A 13,371-nucleotide genomic window follows, 5' to 3' on the forward strand; every position below is an offset into this window, starting at 1 on the left:
CAGAACGTCTTCGAAGCTAAATCTCTTGTTTGGTATCCATGGTCTGCAGTGGTCATTGTCCATCAAAAGTGGAAAGGTGGGAGAATGAGGATAATGCTTTGGGAAATTTGATGCTGGGAAAAACCAGGACATGCCATTTATGTCTCCAACCTAAGGATTGCTGCAGAATCTTTACACCTTTACATGCAAATGGTATTCTCTAATGTCTGTGGCCTCTTTCAGCAGGATACTGCACCCCGCCTCAAAGTAAGAAAACACGGTCCAAGATTGGTTGGAGGAGCACAACAAAATGCTGATTTGGTCAACAGATAACCCACATCTGAATCCAATAAATCACCTGCGCTGGACGAACAAGCCAGGTTCATTGCCCGATTGCTTATTTTGCAGGACTTACAAGATCCTGTTCTGCTTTGACCGTTTACTGGTCAGTCTTGGTCCCTTAGAGGTCAGAGATTACTTTATCATTTCTTAGCTTAATACTTGATTACATTTTAGTACTTTAAAATTTTTGTTGTTTTTAATGTGGTTACGTCGTCAGTGTTTTTGATGCATTCTGTTTTTTTTTTTTATCTCCGTTTGCGGTTCTTCTGGGGAAACAGACAAATAAAACAGATGGTGCCAGATAGAGCAGCACACATTCAGAGGGAGAGAGGAAACCCAATAAACTCATGTCACAGGAAAACACATAACGCATTCCAGCAGGTATTTGAACACAATAAAAAGCTCACTTATGGAACAACAAGAGCAAAGCTGCTAAGGAGGAAGCACTATGTTTACTATATAAGGTAGAACTGTAGAGGGAGTCTGTAAATTCCTTTGGGAGCATTAACTCAAACTAAATTTTTTTTTTTTATTTCAAACACAGCACTAATTGCAGCACAACACAGGAATGAGTGTAACTTAAAATCCTCTAATACGTCTTAGGTAAATCTGCTCACACTCAGATTGCATAAGTTTGACTCAAGGGTCTCTTTGTTGCCCACTTCGTTCTTTTCCAAAGAAAAATCCTTGTGCGCCTCCGTCCAGCTGTAGTTCGATTAATCCACCAAAAGGGTAGCCAGAAGGTAAGAGTCTGCGCTGTTTCTGTTGTAAATCTTTTTTTTTTTTTACCTTAATACATGATAAATTATTTAGATATCTTTTTTTTTTTTCAAATATAGCACACTTGATGAATATTAGTTTCTAGAAACAGATCAATGATTTGATATTGGTTCAACAGGCGTAATATAATCAGCCTTTATGTTCAACTTTTCTCCGTATTCTGCAGGGAGGGGACCAATAACCACTTGAAGAAATGGAGACTTTAGTGTTTTTATTTTCGTTTTCTGCCCTTGGTGTTCTTTATGCAATGAACACCACCCCTGAGTTTCAAGAGTAAGTAATAATATGTTTAGTGATCTTTTTTCTTTTCTTTTTTTTGTTTGTTTTTGCTTCAATACACAGTTAATCAAAGAGTTTTGCATATCAAAAATTTATTGTAACACAAAGTGGGAAGTTTAAATTATTTTTTTTAAAAATGTGCTCACAATACTTGTATTTATTAATGATTTAAACAGCTGATAATATGCAGTAAGTTAAAATATTTTTCTTGGAGAACAGCATAAAATATTGTAATCCTTCCTCTGCCGTGTGATAATATGAACTTTACCGCCAGTAGAGGACTCTGCAAGCTCACAGTTGCCTTTTATCAGCTGCAACTAAGCAATACATCATATAATTACTGCTTTCTTTAGACTATTTTAATTGCCCTTCCAAAATAAAAAGAAATCTGACTTTCTCAGGGGGGTAGGAAAGCAAAAAATGTCACAATAGAAAACAGCAAGCTGAACCTGTGGAGACATTCTGATATCATCTTGAACATAATTACTTCTTTCAGCTGCAAGGAATAATTCTCTCACTTACTGGTCACATGTTCCTGTCAATTCATTGGATAAAAGCTGCATAGCATTCGCAGATTTTCACGGTTGCTCACTGCAAACCTTAACTTTACATAAACAAAGCCCTAGTTGGTGTCCACTCCTCTGTGTTTTTCCCAATGCATCTCTTATCTCCGAGGACTCTTATGCACCTCTTAGGTGAATATTTCAGCTGGTTCTGTTTTTTTCTTTTCCTTATTATTTTTTTCAAGTGTGTGTGTGTGATGACAGTCAATTCAGACTGCACAGAAGAATTTGATGAATTGCTCTTGACAGGCCATATGCCTTGTGCTCTTACACTCTGCAAACAAACAATATAGTGTGCATAAATCTTCCCGTACAGTCGAGTCGAGTCGGGGAGGCCCGCCTTCCACGCGGGAGCCATTTGTTTTCCTTCTGCGAGCAGACGTGGAGAGTTTCCCTGTGGTTGTTGTTCTGCTTGCCTGGAGATATCTCGGCCACATTAATCTTTTCCAGTGGCACGTTTGACCAGTAAACACTGAGAGCCGTGTTGAACTTACATATAGCCTTACCTCAGTGTTTCCTCTCCTTGATGCTTATGATTGATTAAAGCTTTTTTTTTTTTTTTAATGGCTCCTTTATGATTACAGTCAAACTTGTAATTCTGGTTTAGCGCAACATTAGGCAACCGCGTTGCAGAGGCGATACGTTTTCAGATCGATGTGACTAATTAACATGATGTAGTTTTGAAACAATAGATAGGGAATATTTCGTCTGAGCATAAATATTTATAAGAAACACGGCACAGGCATTTTAAAGCTCTGAAACTGCTGCATGTGCAAAAAAAAAAGCTTTTTATTAGCATTATGGATCTTCTTCCTTGCTCTCTTCTTTTAAAAAGTTATAAAGCTAAAAAAAAAACAAAAGATATTTGGGTTTAAAGCTATATGCACCTTAAGCTGAAATGTAAATGTGCTTGATGTTTTGACTATCATTCTACTGCATGACAAAGCAAAATAAGATAATCGTGAAAAGAAAACCAAACAACCAGGTATTTCTCTCAAATCTCAGCATGTACGTTGTGCAATCTGGCCTCCTGCGAGTCGGTAATTTAGCTTCGCAGAGAAGATCAGCACAATTCCCCCCCTGGAAGAAACTGTTCAGTCAAAAAGAACGAGGAAGAGAAATTGTGCTGTGATGGTGGAATCGCTGTACTTCCAGTCACGTGTTTTTTTCCCCCCACAGGCCTTATGTGATCCTGGAGACCGGTGTCGCTGTGCTGGTAATTGTGTTTCTCTTCTACTACCTCATCACTCGTGGCAACCCACCTAAAGACTTCTTATTCTTTGGTAATCAACGCAACCATGTGCACTTCTCAACCCACTTGCGCACATACATAGGGTTTCGAAATTCTCCGGATTTGAACACCTTAAATACCCTCCACACTTCGGTACCGAGCTGAACTCAAGGATTTCCAGAAGCTTCACCCACTGCTCACTATATCAGAGTGAAAAACAAGAATTTTACCCAATATGATCTTGCTTGATATGTTCAAAGCTGCTTATACTGATCAGGATCAGAGCAAAGTCTAATCAGACTTTTCTATGGCATGACTGGTTCAATCCCCCCCTCCCCCTCCTCCACAGACTGGGAGTCTTTAGCCATTGTGTTAAGATTTTGTCCCCATATGACCGTGCATGTGGAAAGTGAGAAGCTGTTTCTAAACACGTATATAACACAAACTGATTCCACATTCAGCAAAAGGGTTTAAAAATATTGAAGATACAGCTACAAATGTCAAAGAATTTGAAGTGATAAAAGCGAGAATGCTGATAAAAGAGCTACACATATCTGAGGTTTCTCTTGGTACGTTTTTCTTACTTTCTGGTCCTGCAGGGACACAGAATAGAGTGGCTGCAGCAGCCATTTATAATTAAAACCAGGGGGACCTAGGGGGACATCATGCTGTTTACTTCTGATATTTAATACACTCGGTCCAGCCCACATTATTGTGGCTGTCAACATCTCAGTCGGCACGCGTCTTCAATGTGTCATAATAGCCCAACGTGGCATCCCAGAGCTGCTTCGTAACATGCGGCGTTCACAGAATATGAACTATTTTTTACATTTTTATTTTTTACATGCGAAGAAAGAAAATAAAAAAAAAAAGCAGGTGATACAAAATAGCACTTAAAATGATTACCTTTTCAGAGATTATGGTGTGAGGGCTTTAGCTGAATTGTAACACAGTTTAATGTTGCCTCCTCTATTAGATTCTGCCTGCAGGACAAGGCCTTTCAGCTCTGCTGGGTGTTAAACCTGAGGCTAGGCTTCTCAGTGTGATTAAAACATGCCCCCAGCCTACCATTTCACTCAAGACTTAATTTACCTCCCCACACTCTTCTATAAATCAATGGCTTGCTGGTTGAAGGCAAACATTTCAGAGCTCAAAAGCAGCTCACAGAAAAGCTGGATAAAGGTTGATGGTCTGAATAGTTTTTTTTTCTGATTCCCAGTGGTAAACATGAATAAAATTTTTTTTTTTTAAAGAATAATTGTCTTTTTTTTCCCCCCAACAGAATTGGAACTTTAACTAATATTCTTTTTCCAACGCAGTTTTTGCAGAGTTTTGTTTTACATGTGTCATTGACCTGACCAGTGCCTTGGAATATGACGGCATAATTTCTGGCTTTATGGATTTCTACCAGAAGACAGTAAGTTGAATTTTCTTACTGTTAATAATCGCATAAAACAACACCAATACCAGAAATAATTTAATTAAAAAAAAGAGCAGAAATCCATGTTAGGTATTTATTTACAAGGATTTTTAAGCCATGATATTCATTAATGTTTTAGGGTGAGCCATATCTGGGGACTTCATATGCCATCATGATGTGTTACTGGGACGGAATAGCACACTTTATCCTCTACCTGATGATGATCAGCAGGATAACAGACAGGTGGGCGCTCGTGAATGCAGCTCAAGTCAAGTTGTGTCCACTTTATCTTTGCCTGTCCTCACAACAAAACACCGTCTTGCTAAAGCAATCACACACTTTTTTTTCATGTTTTACCAGGTTACAATCACGAACTTCTGTTTTTTCAGTTGGAATTTTATGTGACGGACCAACACAGAGTGGTGCACGTTTGTAAAGTGAGAGGGAAATGATGCAAGGTTTCTGACATATTTGTTGAAATCAAAATCTAACAAGTGCAGTGAACATTATATTCAGACCCTCTGAGTCAGTTATTTGTATGCCTTTTAGAGTTGTAGAGTGTTTCTACAAGCCTTGCACATCTAGAAGCGGAAATATTTACCCATTCTTTTTTTCCAAAATACCTCAAGCTCAGTTGGATATGATGGAAATCATCTGTTGACATTGATTTTTAAATATATCCACGGGTTTGTCTGTATGTTTATGGGGTTGTTGTTCTACAGGAACGGCGACATTCACTCCAGTCTTTTGGAGCCTGTCTAAGGTTTTCTTTCAGAATTACATGTATTTTTCCATAAACTCTCACCGCTTTTCCCATCCATGCCAAAGAAAAGTATCCTCATGTCATAATGCTGCCATCCACGTGTTTCACTATGTGTTCTTGGGGTTGTACAGTGACAGTTTTCTGCCAAACAAAATCTTGGCTGTATTCCCCAGAGTTCAGTTTTGTTCTTATGGTTTTGGTCCATTATGGTCTCCTGAAACTAATTTGCTGTGCAGGATTTTGTTTAAGGATATCAGATTAAAGAAAAAAGTTAAAAATAATACCTTCTATTCCTTTCACTTCACAATAATGCTCTGCTTACTGTGAAATCATAAAATCTTAATAAAATTAGCTGATGTTTGCCAGTGTGACATGACAAAAACATTTGAAAAAGAGGAAGCAATGCTTTTCTAGGCCAGTGTATACATAAATGGCTGCTTGTTGCCAAAAGAGACAACAAATGGTGAGCTAGCTTTATCGAGCTTGTCTGAAAACTTTGTCGAAAATCTTTGTTATTATCTGCAAGTTCGACACAGTTTGATTCATTGTAGATAATTACCGTAACTGGATCTGAAAACTGATTATATAGCCTTAAATTGTAAAATGAGGCCTTGTAATACATTCAAGCCACATGTTGAATTCAGTTTAGCAAAGCGCCGCCTTCAGTCTTTTAAATTGTTTCTGTAAATATAATTGAAGATCATTAAAAAGCATGCATCTTTTTTTTTGTTTTGTTTGTTTGTTTGTTTGTTTCTTCCACAGGAGAGCCTATCGTACCCTGGGCCTGTTCTGGGCCGGCTCCTTGTGTGCTAACATGAGTGTGTTTATTACCGGGATAGTGGCAGGTGAGGCTAATATTCTATCCTGTCTCCCACCAGCCCCAGCTTTAATCAAGCAAACATCTGCCCCGCCATGTACCATCAGCGTCACAGTTCAGGCGGCAAAACAAAGCACGGGCAAGCATGCCGCCGCCGCCGCCGCATCCCGCAGAACAAAGCACGAAACCAGCTTGAAGCATCTGTTCTTGGCATTTCTAACTGCATATGCACAAGTGTCACAAGATCAAACTCCTCTGCTGGCAATGTGCTCTGCGGTCTGTTGTGCAATCCAAGGCAGGCTGCGCCGCATGTTTGAGAGATTTTTTTTATTTTTTTAGTTTTTATCTTTATCAGGAAGTTCAATAATTGGGCTACGTGGATATGTTTGCAGCCTTTGAAATGCTAAGTACAAGCTGATAGATGTGTGCTTCTGGCAGGTAAATACGGGTCGGAGGTTCGTCCAGCCTTCTGGCTCAATTTTCTCTTTCTTTTGATGCCCGTGCTGGGAGCCGTCACCCTGTTCACTCGGCCCAAGGACAGGCCGCTTATCGGTGGATACAATGTGAGTCTGATGCATTAGTGATTTGACCTTCGATGTGATTCTGAAGAGCTTTATAGATACAGTGTTTATGCTGTTTGATCAGCCTGATAAACTTTGCCGTCCTTTCTCTGTGATGGGGACTCATGCCCGCAGTATGATAAGTCAGTTGCTGTATTTTATACACACAGTGGCAACGTGATAGCGTGAATTCACATCGCATTGACTTGACTTGAATCTGAAAACTGAGAGTTGAGTTGGTGTGAGATGTTAGCAGTCTTGTTAATAAGTGAAGACGCCCTTTTAAATATTCACTTTTACCCAAAACAAGTGTTCAAGTATTAATGTCTAATCTTATTTTTTTTATTTATTTATCTTTGGAAGTAGAAGTTTAATAGTTTTAATTGCTGGTTAATGCCAATGATCAACCAGCTTTTTTACTCTATTAACCAAAGGATATCAACAAAACTGCATTCCGACTGTAAAAAATAACTTTGAACACATTACTCTGTAAAAGCTCGTGTTTTGTCAGCAATAGCTGCGGTGAGATGCTTTTTGTTGAATCCTCACTTTCATCTATGAAATATTTGATGAACTTCTTGCATGAACAGCCTGTCTGAAATAAATCCAAAGCACAAGCGTGCATTTACTGGAATGTTCTGGTCCGTTGTCATGTCACTGGATCCAATTCAGCTTCAGATTTAAAGAGTAAACTTTTACGCTTGAGTGGTAAAATGTTGCATGTAAAGTTGAAAGTATGACCAAACATCAGCCAGGGCTAAGCCGCTCTGTGCTCTGCCCTTGTTTCACGCCTGCTCATAGGCCCAACACGTTCAGACCATGAAGCTAATCTGGCGTCCCTTGGACCTGATCCTGGTGGTGCTCCTGTTGGCTGCCATGGCTTTCACCGTCCTCAGAGGCTTGGTGAGTACGTCACACTTACTTACTGCTATTACCAGAGTTCAAGGAAGAATTTTGGAAGTCAGACAGTTTTCAAATTGGGTTAGCATTTACAGAGAGACAATGTAACTACTTACACAAATGAACAAAAAAAAAAAAAGATCTACCTCCTCCACCTCCTCCTAGTGCTACTATTGCTATTTGAAATAATAATTAAAAAAAAAAAACATAGCTCCTGGTCAAAAACAACCAATCAGAGCCAGGAGGAAGGTTTTAGCGCTGTCAATCACGCTCGCTCAATGTGCAAACAGCGCAGAAACAACTTACCGTTCCAAGAAAACTTAAATGTGGTATCATCGGTGCCCATGCTAACTAGCATTAGCATTCTTGTCAGGCTCTGCTGATGGGAACCAACTGTAGCATAGCAGAGAGCAAAGGGGAAGATGATTAACTATGCCCAAAACCCTCTTCCTGGTTCTGATTCGTTGTTTCTGACCGAACTGTGTATTTCTGTACTTAGCACTGGGAGCACTGGGAGATGGCAGAAGAGCTCAATTTTTTCACTGATGATCTGCCTCATTCAATATCGCCACGACACAGTGACAGTTTTAACAAATGTTTTAAACACATGTTTTATTTTATAAAAGTCACATACCCTAGCTTTAAAATGAAAAAATGTCAATATGTGAAATTATATTTTAATCAATATATTATGGGCTTTCTAAAAGAATAGAAGAGAGACTGCACATGCTTTGTAATAAATATTTGTACTGTAAAACTGAACGTCACTCCATCTTATTCGCAAAAGCTTTTTGCTGTCAATATATCTGTGTATAAACGCATGAAAACTGACTTTTTTTTTTGTCTCACACCAATAACTGCATGATTTACCAAAATGGAAGTTTTATTACTCATACAGTGTGTTACTCTAAAATTTAGTTTACATAGTTGATAATTACATATATCAAGACATCTGTTGTGACAAGATAAAGAATCCATTAAAAGTTACGCTCCAGTAGATGCAGATTTTTGGTGTTTTTTTTTTTTTAATTATTCTTATTCTTATTCTTATTGACACTGTAATTACATTGTCTACCTGCAGGTGGCTCTGGACTCCCCACTTGAAGCCTGCTCTGTGTACCTGAGTCAGTACGAACCCTACCTGAAGGATCCCGTGGGCTATCCCAAGGTGATGGTGGGTATTTTTCTCTCAGCCTCCCCATGCTGCTGCTGTAGTGTCTGAAGTCTCTTCTCTGTCCTGTTTCGCGCAACGAGCCACATGAAAGGCCTTTTTCATAGGTTTCACTCTGAGCATGCTGGAAACTCGCCCCGATCCCATCTGCTGGCTGAGCTGGCACCTGAACACGAGGCCATTTTTCATCATTAAAGCCCAGATGAAGAAGGGTCCAAAGGCCAACGCATCATTGTCGCTCTTTCATTTACTTAAGATGGATAACAGATTATACTCTGACTGGCAGTTGGTCCCCTTTCGGGCTTGCTTTTCTTCCTCTGACCCCTCGCTCATTTGGGTTCTGTTTGTTTTGTTTAGCGAGCGTTGTTTTGTCAATAGGTTATCCAAAGACATTGCTGCAGCTGCAGTTCGGGCACAATTGCAATCATTGATCAAACCGCACGGCGGGGACTTGATAAGCTAATCCCCCCCCTTTCCAAAGCCTCCCATCAACATCTCCCTGGGTGGGAGAATGGTGTGTGTGTGTGTGTGTGTGTGTGTGTGTGTTCAGCAAGTGAAATTATGTCTTGGTTATCTGTGTTTGCAGATCTGCGTGCCTAAATCATCAGCGCCTGATTTATAATTGTATTTAAAGGATGAAAGAAACAAAATGAAGTTAGGCTTGTTGCACATTGTTAAACTTCTTCAAAACCCGCCAGCCGCTGCATTCACCGATGATGAAGGATATTTAATAGATTAACGTGGCTGCAATAACAAAGACATTTCAACAAAAGACTGAAGGGCATACATGATTGGCTTTTAGGCTTTGAGCTGAACTCATTAGAATTCATCTGGACCTCAGGCCGGCAATGAAAAGAAACCATTTACTGCTGTAATTTGGGGGGTTTTTATAAAGTGGCAAAGTGGCTTTCATGCGCCAGACGTTTTTGACTGAAGGTTAAGAAAGTTTCTGCAGTGACCCTTGCACAGAAGGAGTCATTTCTGCTGAGTTTGCAGACTGGGGGTTTCGGAGAGTGGAGAGCTGGAGAAGGAACAAAAGATACCGCTGCACTGACTTTATGATCGCTTCCAAGATGATGATCAGTGTTCCCATTTGGTCATTTTATCTCACTTCCGATTGTTCTTTGTCATGTTTTTGAACTCTATACTTGATAAATTAAATTTGAGGACACAATGTTACATCCTGAATAGGGCTGAAGTGATGTCAAAGATTACAATCTGTCAATCGCCTGCATGTTACTGTCGATACCCTGAAAGTTATTTACTTTATACTTCAAAGATAGTTCAGAAATTTTAAACTGAGGTTCTCTTTAAAGACTCTTAGTAGTTAATATCTTACATGTACCTTAATTTTGAGTAAATCCAGATTAGTTGGTACCTGAAGATGACCAACTAATCTGTTGGTCGTCAGATTAACAATATTCCATTGCTAAAGATCCTCATAACTGTTTATGTGAATATTGTTGNTATTTACACATAAGCCAATGATTATTTACAAAAGAGATAGAGGTTGAAACATGTATTGAGAACATCATATGTAATGTGTTTCTAGTCAAAGTGAAGCAGTTTAAGACCCAAAAAAGTATGATGGTGGCGTAAGTGCTACTTTATTACATGTTACACCGATTTGCAGACAATTAGACAATTTTCTTGTCCTATCAGAAGCTGATTGACATAGAAAGATTTGAAGTAAACACCATCCTATTTCCATTTCTTGTCTAACTTATAATAGGCTTATGTGGGAAAAACCTTGCAGTGGAATGAGATAGAAATGTCCATAAGTAATAATATATGCAACCATCACTTTAATTGTATCTGGTATATATTCCTATCAAATGACATGAAATCAAATAAATGATCGGACGGTGTCCGGATTTCGAGCTTAAGCCTGCTGTGCTCTGTATTCAGTGAGAGTGTAGGTGAAGTGTTTGCCAGGAGAGGAAAGGGATTCACTGTGTTAATACTCTGCTGAAGTGTTGGCTGGCACTAAACAACAACACAGAACGACATTGATGGAGTCTGTTTTCTTTGGCTCGGCACCTTCCTCTTTATCCAGAGGTGAAATCTCTGGCAACGGCCCGGAACAACAGTGATGAGTCGCAAACTTTAGCACACAGTGAAATCAACATTTTGGCGTTAGCCATAGATCAGAGTAAAAACATAGAACCATCAGAGAGGAATAACGGAAAGGGCATAACTATGACAACCTTCAGATTATATGACAAAAAAAAACAAAAAAAAAAAAAACAGTTTGTATTTGTTTTCCTAGATGCTGCATTTGTTCTTCTACGGGCTGCCTCTGCTGGGCGCGTTTGTCTACGGCCTCCTCAAGCCTGGGTGTACGTGGATGTCAGACTGGACAACGTTCTTTGCTGGCGCCATGATCCAGGTAAAACCATAATGGCGGACGTTCACAATAAGTGTGAACGGCTCTGAATGCATGATTAATGATGGAATTGTCGCACGCTCAATTGGGTTGTACTGGCAATTCGTTTTGCTGCGTCAAATATCCACAGGACCTGCTGGTGTGCCAGTGAAACAATGTCACCCAAAACATTCTCCTTCTGTAGACAGAACATGAACCATATTTATCATTTAAAGCATATTCTCTATAATGAAGTCCCAGTATTGATCTGAATTAAGAGGATATCCTTGACTAAAGCTTGTTTTACTTGCACATGCTGGTTGCAGATTGCATCCTCCCTGTCTTCCAAACAGCCAGCTTGTTTAGTCTGAACACCTCCCCCGCAGTGGTTAATCTTTCTGGTTAGGGAGAAAAAACATTCAAGACATTCCCCCTGGGAAATGTATGACAAAAAGGGAGGCGTGCATTCACCTGCCATCGGTCTGCAAAGAGAACAAAACAGATCCGAATGGAATCAAATTTGTTTGTTTCATTTCCCTCAGGTGCAGCTCTTTACCTTATTTTATCTTCTTTCAGTGCCAGTGGTCCCACATCGGGGGGTCTCTCCATTCTCGCACCACAACTCCATTTCGTATCCCAAACGATGCTTTCTGGACAGTCCTGGGAGCTAATCTGCTCTACGCAGCCGTCCCCGTCCTGGTGGCCATGCGGGTTCACAGTAACCCCTATTTCTTTCTAAAAATTGCCCCCTTTCCTGGGCAGACTGGTTTGCCAAACAGCGAGGAGAAAGATACCAAGTACAAGGAAAAATAAATCTGAATTCCCACTGACCTTTGGAGATAATCACTTATGTCAAGGTTCATAAAGAACTTTTTATCACAAATGTCATACTTGAAAATTCCAAAATAAAAGATTATTTTGCTCAAAATCTTTTTTTTTTTTTTTTTTTTTTCTATTCCACTGTATACAATGTTGTGTGTGTGTTTTTTTTTTTTTTTTGCCTTTTGATGTTTGTGTACCTCAAATCGGTTCGCAAAATGATGCATGAGTTTAGAGATCAAGGAAGATTAGCAAAACCGACTGAAAATGAAGAAATCTCTGTGTCATCTCTGTGTGCTATAGCAAAGGTTTCTTTCAGTGACTAATGGAGATACAAGTTTGATGATGGAGAAATAAAGATGGCAAACTGCTGGGGAGAATGGCTGTCAGCTGCTTGCTGAGTGGTGATGCATGGAATGCTCCGTGTTTGGATGCCGAGTCATTACAAGCTACGGCTTAGAGCTGACCTGGTCGAAACACCTACACGACAGCTTTCTCCATGGCAACGCCTGCGAATCCAACAGTACACACGCGTGTCTTGGTGTCGCACAGTAAAAGGATGCTACTTCTTCTTGAAATAGTGTCCTTCAGGAGTCTTCTGTCTCCTGCAGACTTCATCTGGAAAATCTCTTTCAAAACAACTGAAGGTAGCCGATGGCTTGATTGTGGGATGAAATAACAGCATATGCCTAGAATATGCATAACACTCCCCTCCTTTAATATAGGCCTATTGTGTCTTTTTGTTTTATGTCATTTTAATGTTCAAATGACCATTAAACCGAGTTGTGGGGAAGTGAAAGACACATATGTGCTGTATAGAGGCTACCTGTTAAATTATTGTTTTTAGCTCACTGAAACTATCGCAGCCCCAGCAGCTTTCCTTGGTGCCAACATTTGTCATTGTTATTATGTCAACACGAGTCACCTTTGGGTGAATTATGAAGTGCTTTGTTGACTGCAGCGCATTTTGCTGCAAAGGTTAACTGATTTGCTCAGCTCTGTATTTGAAGGCTTGCTGTGTTAAATGTTTATCACCAGTGTGTGAACCCGGAGAGGTAAGCAGGTGTGTGATGACCAAGTTGTCTCACTTCCTCTGCTTCTCGGCACTATCGCCACCCTGTGCATTAATCCAAGTGCTCATAGGCGATATCGTGTGTTTTTGTGATATCTTTTAAGGCTGAGAAGACACAATAGGTTTCCAGCTACTGCTGTTGAATGGAAAAGAGATCAATATTTCACCCAGTGAAAACAACAGATATCCAAAAGATATGGGGAGACCATGGAAGAGCTTACAGTGAAGAATGGCATCATCCTTACCTTTTAACGACTTTCAGTTGTTTAAAAGAGGCATATGAAAAGTACATTGCTCAAAAAAATAGAGG

At 39.7% G+C, this 13,371-nt stretch overlaps 1 protein-coding gene across 2 annotated transcripts; it reads left to right on the top strand.

The window, feature by feature from the left end:
- Positions 1-898: 898 nt before the first annotated feature.
- On the top strand, positions 899-12,098 carry tm6sf2b (transmembrane 6 superfamily member 2b). 2 transcript variants are annotated; one of them, XM_007570027.2, is made up of 11 exons: positions 948-1,064; positions 1,268-1,374; positions 3,123-3,226; positions 4,494-4,591; positions 4,734-4,837; positions 6,120-6,202; positions 6,613-6,737; positions 7,536-7,637; positions 8,716-8,808; positions 11,075-11,194; positions 11,747-12,098. In XM_007570027.2, the coding sequence occupies exons 2-11, from the start codon at positions 1,295-1,297 to the stop codon at positions 11,981-11,983; spliced, it is 1,146 nt and encodes a 381-aa protein (XP_007570089.1). In that variant the 5' UTR covers positions 948-1,064; positions 1,268-1,294; the 3' UTR covers positions 11,984-12,098. The 2 variants fall into 2 exon arrangements, with proteins under 2 accessions (XP_016536182.1, XP_007570089.1); XM_016680696.1 differs by lacking the exons at positions 11,075-11,194; positions 11,747-12,098 and adding an exon at positions 8,900-9,286 and having other exon boundaries at positions 899-1,064.
- The last annotated feature ends 1,273 nt before the right edge of the window (positions 12,099-13,371 follow it).

Source organism: Poecilia formosa, unplaced genomic scaffold (assembly GCF_000485575.1).
Source record: "Poecilia formosa unplaced genomic scaffold, Poecilia_formosa-5.1.2 Scaffold254, whole genome shotgun sequence".
NCBI classification, from domain to species: domain Eukaryota; kingdom Metazoa; phylum Chordata; class Actinopteri; order Cyprinodontiformes; family Poeciliidae; genus Poecilia; species Poecilia formosa.